At 36.0% G+C, this 9,072-nt stretch overlaps 1 protein-coding gene across 1 annotated transcript in view; it reads left to right on the top strand.

Moving 5' to 3' along the window:
• The first annotated feature begins 960 nt into the window (after positions 1–960).
• LOC107725209 (contactin-associated protein-like 5) overlaps positions 961–9,072 on the top strand; it is a 49,646-nt gene continuing 41,534 nt past the window's right edge. The window contains exons 1-3 of the mRNA XM_016534396.1: positions 961–1,022; positions 3,986–4,005; positions 6,403–6,596. Of these exons, the coding sequence (XP_016389882.1) occupies positions 961–1,022; positions 3,986–4,005; positions 6,403–6,596 (276 nt within the window). The remainder of the gene's footprint in view (positions 1,023–3,985; positions 4,006–6,402; positions 6,597–9,072) is intronic.

Genomic DNA, 9,072 nt, shown 5'->3' with positions numbered 1-9,072 from the left:
GTGCAGGCCATCAGCGCGAAAAAGCCTAGGACGCTCCCAGAAAAGATTCCAATTATTAACAAAGAGCAGTTTCTGTTCTTTTCTAAGATTTCAGATCTTTTCTAATAACAAGCTACGATGTAGCACTCACCTCAACGGTCATCTTTTTCTCTGTCTCTCTGATATGTTAAGTTAGAAATCTGAGTCATTCTATTGAATCAGTCCGTTTGTACGGTTTGAGGAAATGAACAGATACACAAAACTGAGTCACTGATTTGACTCACTGTACTATGTACTATTGTTTGGATACATATTAGGGTGTTTTGTTTTATTTAGAAGCGTGTAAAATTACCTTACTTGAATAAATGCTCAAACAAAGTGTAGTGGTGTAATATGAATTACATTTCTCACAGCTAATGAGACTTTTTAATTATGATGTAGAGAGAAATGAGAGGAATAGAGATCAGTCAGGAAGAATGAATGGGTTAAATCATAAAGGGCTTGAATGGTGCTGTTAGAGCGTGTGACAGTGTGATCAACATAATCCCGGAGGAGCTCTGATGTATTACGGCTGACATGTAATAGACACGCCGGGAGAATAAGACACTTAGATGTATGAAAACAGCTTGATCCTCTTCATTTAAATCGGTATTACAGGCATCTGTTCACATACATGATATGAGTGCAGTCAAGTCAGGTCACGCAGAGGATTTTTGCAGCAATATGGAATGATATTTTACCTCATCTGCACTCAACCCTTGTTTCTTCATTGAGCTGAAAACATTGTTCAGCTCCATTCAGCCTGTCGTGGTCACCATTTGAAACCAAATAGATCCGCTAAATGAACACAGCTCTCGACTCACAGATGGCTGGAATGCAGTGATTATTGTAATCGCTTGGCGGCCAGTTTTCACTGTGTCCTCGCTTGCTCTACAGCAGATTAGAGTGTCTTGCTGTGCACTGGCATGGAGACGAGGAACAATGGGGAGAGCGTCGGAGTCCAAGCAGATCTGCACCCCTGCCTTATCCCGGATCAGCGGCCTGTGAGTGCTGACATGCTCAGATTGCTGTACTCGTAATCTGCCACTCCACGCTGGAGGCACAGTAATCTTAAACGCAGCTCAACGAGCACACAGGGAGAACCGGGGCTGCCACAGGCTTTCTCTAAAAAGGTTCTTGTCATCGGCCTCGTAAGTTTGTGCAGTAATGCGAAAGGAAACAACTTTTGATTCCTTTCCTTTCATCAAAAGATTCAGATTTGTTCAATCATTTGCACTAAATTCCAGATCAACATGGATCAGCATGAGTGTCTCTGAGGTTTATGTAAATGACACTGATACTAGTGAGTTTCAGAGAGTTCTCTCAACACAATAATTAATTTCCTTACATGTCCTGTAAAAAAAGAAGCAACTTGGGCATTTTCTCTGTCATCTAATCTTTTCATCTTGCATATGCCATACCAGTGTTTATGCCCTGTGTTATGCCCTTTGTCACATGTTCATAGAATTAGTATTTTCAGTATGGTGAATGGCACGTGGTGCACTATAGGGGACAGGAAACGATTCAGAGAGTGTAAATTAGAGCTGTGAAATTAATCGAAATACAGTTTCGATTTCGGCCTCCAACGACTATGAAAATACAATAATTGAGAAAATACGATTATTGCGCCCTATTCCGCCCCCTTTCTAGCAGTGCGCTTTTGCTCCTCCATAAAAGCCCAATTTCAGTAAAATCATGTAACGTGGCTTTTGCAAAATGGGACGTGCTTGATTTATTAAAGTTGATTTTTAAAAGCGCGAAAGATAACTTGTCTTGCACTGTTCCTCAGGAGGTTTCTGTGCATGCGCTCCGACACGGAACAGAACACGGACATGTATAAATTCATCTTTTAGCTTAAGGTGCGTGCCTAAATGGTCAAATACAGTCAAAAAAAGTGTCAAAAGTGACATAATATTGGTTGGTTATGTCTTAAGTGAACGTAAACAGTTGAGAATGAAAATATGTGTGTAACAGTAAATTGGATCCATGCTGCTCTTAAAGTGACAACAGGCTATTCCTGCTGTCGACTGTGCTTAATATTAATCAAACAACAAAAGACAAAGAGAAAATCACTCACTGCTCTTGACTGAAGGACTTTTTTTTTTTTTTAGCTTTAATAAGAAACGAAGAAAGTTTAATTATTCTTACAGTGAAGACTATGCTGTTTTATTATTACATTAAATTATTCAATTTCTGTAGTAGGCTGTTAAATTAACACTTTAGACTTGCTAAAAAAAACTTAAAGCACTTTTTGTTTCATTTGTCTTTTTTTAATTGTTTTTGTCATTTGCTTTTTTTTGTTTTTATTGCACTGACAGTCTAATTATTTTCAAAAAAAATTGAGGATTTTTTGTTTTGTTTTGTTTTTTACTAATATGAGTTATCATATTATTCTGCTGTGGTATTGAGAATTGTGCAATTTTGCTGATCTCTATAAACTGTAGATGTCATAGCAACCTTATTTAAAGAAAATATTTGATATATATTGCTATCTTTAAATAAATCACTCATATAAAGTTTTGGTCATGTGGCCCACTCATAATCGTGTTAAATATTCGTGATTACAATATTGACCAAAATAATCGTGATTATGATTTTTGCCATAATTGAGCAGCCCGAGTGTAATTATGATTTTGATTGGGGCGAGTGAAGTCTGGTTTCGCATTGTGTCCTGCAAACCACTGCAGTGCGCACACAGTCTGCTCCGGTCCAGAGACAAAATAGTACAGAGCGGATCATATGCGTAAGTCGGCACAGACCACAAAAAGTATTGGACCCATTTGAATTCTACACAGAATGCTATATTTTATAGCAAAATGGGTGAGATTAGGAGGAGAAACTGTTAGACAGACTTGGTATTAGAAACAGCACTGTTGAGTAGAACAGATAACACCAGTGCCATTCACCATTATATTACACACTTTTCAAACTACACATTCTCAGCATGATTACAGTCATTGTTTTGCTTTAGTAACAGTTTCACATTGAATCTAAGGGGGTAATTTATTAGACTGTGGCTGTCATAAGCTGTCAAATGCAGCTTTACCAAGCTCAACGGCTCTGACCCAAGCTGATATAAATGAAATGCTATTGACGATTTTAAAAAGGGGGCGGAGCTGCTTGATATGTCCCGCCCTGTCTTCCTGTTTCAGTTGAAATTACGTCACCACATAGAATAACGCTGCATGTTTCAAACAAAGTCCCTTTAAGGCAAGTCATTTCACTCGGCAGCCATCTTTGAAATGCCTGCATGCGAGTGCAGCTCCTATCTCGTTGAATGGGGAAACATCAAATTCTCCAAAACTGGTCGCTAAGCTTATGATTAAATTTTATATTTGAAATCACCAATGAAATCTGACTGTATTTGTGCCTGTTATGTGCTATTCACTTTCACACTGTTGCTAAAGATATTTACTTTGTACACTCTTCATATCACAGTCCTAAAAAGATGACAGAAAATTTACTCACAATTGCTGTTCTGCGGCAAAACATGAGGGCAGTTGCATTTTAGATTAAACATGAGTGAGCGCGACATGGACACGTTAGTGAATGATGAGATATTTCCGTAAATGAAATGATCCTGCCAGAAGAATTGTGTGGAAACGTATTATGCCTGTTTTGTCTGTATCATCTCAGTGAGCTTTTATGAGGTTTTACACATGTGCAGTAAGGCGAATTTGACGTTTTCCGACGTTTCAGTGTGGAAGAGAAACTTTTGGAAAACGCTTGAAAACGCAAATGTGGACGGAGAGCGGTTTTTCTCTCCATCTAATTTTTAAGCTTCTGACCATGAAGCCATTGTTATTATTATTTTTATAATTACATAGATTATTCAACCTTTAAAACATGTAAAACCATGTCAATGCCAAACCTTTATGTGTGCATTTGTTTAATTATTTTCAAATAACTGCTAAGCTTAATTTCAGCTCAGATCTGTATGTTGATTTTTATTTGATTTTTTCTTCAGGTTGTCCTTCAAATCTACAGGTAATAGAATGTTGCAGCTTCTGAAATTATTAAGAAAAAAGTTCACTCAGTTATTCAAACTCTCAAAATGTAGCAACTTGGTTTGATATGAACAAAAGAGGTGCATAAATGTGGATTTGCCATGAAATTCCACACTATCCGGATTATTTGCAGGTATCATTATTAGTGAAGAGATCGCACCTGTGAGATGGATGATCTGAACAGAAAAAGATTCGTTTGAGGAAAATATGTTACACATTCATAAGAAGAGGGGTTTGTTTTCACATTAGCTAATATTTGTCTGTTTTATTATTGTGTTATCCAGACAGCTGTGATGGATCTCTGGCATCTCTTCTGCCTGCAACTTCCTTTCAGAGCTCTTCACATTTCTCAGACAGTCGGGCTGCGTACTTTGCCAAATTAAACAAAAGAGATGGTAAGTTCTCCTTTGCATGTTAATTCATTCATACGTGTCAATTAAGGAGACAATATAAATTACACTTGGGAAATTTAAGCCTTCATAGTGTTATGGGAGCCTTTTATTCATGAACTCTATGAACCTTTTCTGAGTACAGTAACCCTTTTTTTGCCTATAGACTGCATGCTATACTGACTATTGACGTATTTGAGTTTGTAACGCTGTCATTCTTTTACATTTGTAAATATTTACACAGTACTGTTCAAAAGTTTAGGGTCTGTAAGAAATTAATAGTTTTATGTGACACTAATGTGACACTGAAGATTGGAGTAATGGCTGATTAAAATTCAGCTTTATCATCAGAGAATTAAAAATGAAATTATTCAAATAGAAAACAGTTATTTTACATTGTGATAATATTTTACAATGTTACGGTTTATGCTGTATTTCGGATTAAATAAATGCAGTTTTGGTGAGAAAAACAGTCTTTCAAAAACATTTAAAAAATCTTACCAACCCTAAACTTTTGAACAGTACTGTACATGTTCATATATTTATGTATATTGTGTAAGGTTTGTTTAAGGTTATATCATACAACTGTTATGCAACATTTTATACAATTAAACAATGTTTTTTTTTCTTATTTAAAATTTCCAAGGCAATGTATCAAAATATTTTCATGATAATGCATCATCATCAGTATAAACCTTGTATCTTAACTTTTTGTTTAAAACCAAATAAATAAATCACGGGGTATTGACGTATTTGAGTTTGTAACGCTGTCATTCTTTTACATTTGTAAATATTTACACAGTACTGTTCAAAAGTTTAGGGTCTGTAAGAAATTAATAGTTTTATGTGACACTAATGTGACACTGAAGATTGGAGTAATGGCTGATTAAAATTCAGCTTTATCATCAGAGAATTAAAAATGAAATTATTCAAATAGAAAACAGTTATTTTACATTGTGATAATATTTTACAATGTTACGGTTTATGCTGTATTTCGGATTAAATAAATGCAGTTTTGGTGAGAAAAATAGTCTTTCAAAAACATTTAAAAAATCTTACCAACCCTAAACTTTTGAACAGTAGTGTACATGTTCATATATTTATGTATATTGTGTAAGGTTTGTTTAAGGTTATATCATACAACTGTTATGCAACATTTTATACAATTAAACAATGTTTTTTTTTCTTATTTAAAATTTCCAAGGCAATGTATCAAAATATTTTCATGATAATGCATCATCATCAGTATAAACCTTGTATCTTAACTTTTTGTTTAAAACCAAATAAATAAATCACGGGGAAAAGATGAAGATCATTAAATCATTCATGTGAATTTAATTAATGCCCAAAATGACAAGAACGAAAACCACAACTCCATCTCCAGAAAATTGCAGGCTTGATACATTATTGAGCTTTCGCTTTTCGCATGTCCTCTGAGCTATTTATAAATGTGACCAACCTTAACCGCATGCATCTGTAACAAACTAAATGATTCCTCTCTCTAGGGGATCTGTGTAAAAGCTGCTTCTTTCAAGTCAGAGGTCCCCAGTTTAAAATTCTGCTCTGATCTGCTCCCGTGGTGTCCGCAGTGCTTGAGTAATGAACTTCTCTGCCTGATTCAGACCAATTTCTCCATGCAGTGAGCTGGAGGATTGTGGAGGCAGAAATGCAACTTTATATGGAACACATGTGCTGGCAGATCCAAAGTGAATGTTGTACATGTTAAGCGAGATCAAGAGGTTGATGCTTCTTGGCTTGTTTTGGAGTGGAGGCCATCTACTGATTGACAGCAGCTCACACTATGAATACAAAACCAACTGAAAGCCAAATTGAAATGCAGTTGTGATAGTTTCATGTAGTTGCTCAAATGAAAGCCAGTGCCAATGTCCTCTCCTGTACATCTTTCTTTTCAGCAAGGACATCATATGACACTCAAAATCGAATAATGTTTTGATAAACATTGACAGAGGTCTTTTGGGGTTCTCTAGGAGGAGGTGGGTGGAGCCCAGAGTCGACGGACAGGTCACCCTGGTTGCAAGTTGACCTCCAGGACCGAATGGAGGTGACAGCGGTGGCCACGCAAGGTCGTCATGGCAGCAATGATTGGGTCAGTGCCTACATGCTCCTGTACAGTGACACCGGACGCATCTGGAAGCAGTACATGTTAGAGGACAATGTTGGGGTAAGTGTGTGTATTTTAGTACCATTTTCACCCTGTTGGGGCTTATTTAGCAAAAAATAACTGGCTGCTTATCTTATATATCTTATATAGCTGCTTATCTTAAATATTGATTTTGCTCTAAATTATTTTATTATGTGAGAGGAAAAAGACTGTGGAGTGATAAAATACAAGCAAACTAGCACAGCTATAGGAAATAGACTGTCTGGGGCAACTGTAAATTATACAGTTTAGCGGTCATTATGCAAAAGTATTACACGGTGCACTGGAATACGCAATTCTGATTGGTCAATCGCAGCATTCTGCAGTTGAATATTTTTGTGTAATGATCTTTAAACTGTATATTTCACCATTGTCCCTGACAACCAATTTCCTACAATGGGCTAGTTCAATGCTTCTCTTATCACTCTGCAGTCTCTTTCTTCTCACATAATCATATAATTTCAACTCAAATCAATATTTCATGTCAATTTATTTATTTATTTGGTGAGTAATAAGTGGGATAATGTACATTCACCCAGTCATTAGGGCAAAATAAACCCCTTCTTTGCTTTGTGTTGGGGTTCTGATCGGCCTGTTTGGATTCAATTTCCGAAGAGCATGTGAAACTAAGATCATTATCCTTTTGATTATCTCTTTTAGCGGCTGAATATTTACTGCTTTAATTGATTACGCATCACCTATGCTGCTGCAGATAGTCTTGTTTTGAACATCTTTAGTGCAGCTTATTTTCATGCGCTGAAAAGTTCTGATCCCATTAACTGAACCTTGAGTTCAGTTACAAACATACGAATTGCTGCTAGCAATTTCTGAGATTCCTGAAATAGATTGTTCTAATGATGTTGAACCTGCCACAGCCTCTCAATCACTGCAGGAGTTTGAAGAGAGCTTGATGCTGAGCCACCAACGCATCTATTGTCTTTGTCCTCAGGCTTGGCCTCTACACTTAGAACGCTTGTAAATGACAGAATGTTCATCGTCCCCTGTTGTAATTATACTCAAATGATGAGACCACTGCTTTATTAAAAATATAATGGCATTTTCAAAGTGTGTTTAATGAAAAGAGAAGATTAGAGTTGAGTAAGATGTAATTAGCTTTTAATGTGGTGGAAATGTAGAATAAAGTTGATCAGAAGTGTAAAGGTAACACTGCTCAACAGTGTGAAGCAATGCGGTAATAATAATAATGTCTGGAGTCTCTCTCAGCTTTATTAATATTCCAGCAGCACTTTTATTTGATACACAATAGGCTCATTATAAAGCTCGGAATGTTTGACATGATATACAGTAAGAAATGGTTTATATTCACTGTCATTCTGAGTCATGCTGTGCTGTCATGTGTAAAGGATTGATTTAGTAATCTGTATATAAATGCTTCTGAGGTAGCAGTCAATTGGTTTTATTTATATTCTGTTTACAATTATGTGTCATTCACCAGGTTTAGGGGATTGATTCTTGTCCTTTTACATAAGGATACATCCATTCATCATATAAAAAAAATTCACAATAGAATATAAATGTAACAAACAGAAATACATTCCCATAAGTGAGGTATTGAAAATATACATTTTCATCAATGGTAATTAAGATTATGTAAGTTTATATATCTATATAGTGAGTTGAAACACCAGCATTTATTGTAATGCAATAATTAGCTTTAAATCTTATGGATTCAGTCAAATCTACATATTTTCACACCCAATGTAATAAATACTGTTCTTTTGAACTTTCTATTCATCAAAGAATCTTGGGGCGAAAGTATCACAGTATCCACAAAAATATTTAGCAACAACAGATTTCAACATTAACAAAAAAAAATTCTTGAGCAGCAAATTAGCATATTATGAATTCTGAAAGATCATGTGATCAGAAAACACCTGTTTAAATTTTGTAATAATATTTCACAATATTATGGTATTACTGTATTTTTTATCAAACAAATGCAACACTGGTGACCAATTTGAAAGAAGAGACTTCTTAACAGTAATATATGTTTGATGTTCCAGCTGCCTTGTTTTAATTTTTTCTCAGGTATGATGACATAATATTCCCATAGTTTTTGTCATTATTGTGAAAACCCATTATGCAAAGATGGTACATTAGGCTGATATTTTTCCCAGCAGCAAAATGTAAAGGCAGATCGAACAAATGTTTACAGTCATCAGATCCTCATCGCTCCTGTATTAGGGTTAGGTTACTATGCCCCTCCTTTCTGAAACGCGTCGATTTTTACAAAGCTCATTGGTCTGAAAAAGCGAGGTGTGCTGTGATTGGCCAGCTATCCAGTGCATTGTGATTGGCCGAATACCTCAAGCGTGAGACGGAAATGTTACGCCCCTTACCATATTGTGATGATGCCCTGTCAGGCCGGAGCGATGATTCAAAAACATGAAAATCCATTATAAATGAGGCATTCGTTGCATCCAGTGGGGACATAATTACGGATTATAATGACTTATACTGTCTTTGTACGCGTTGC

Source organism: Sinocyclocheilus rhinocerous, unplaced genomic scaffold (assembly GCF_001515625.1).
Source record: "Sinocyclocheilus rhinocerous isolate Xijiao unplaced genomic scaffold, SAMN03320098_v1.1 scaffold3807, whole genome shotgun sequence".
In the NCBI taxonomy this organism is placed as follows: domain Eukaryota; kingdom Metazoa; phylum Chordata; class Actinopteri; order Cypriniformes; family Cyprinidae; genus Sinocyclocheilus; species Sinocyclocheilus rhinocerous.
This window is presented reverse-complemented; position numbering and strand designations above follow the sequence as displayed.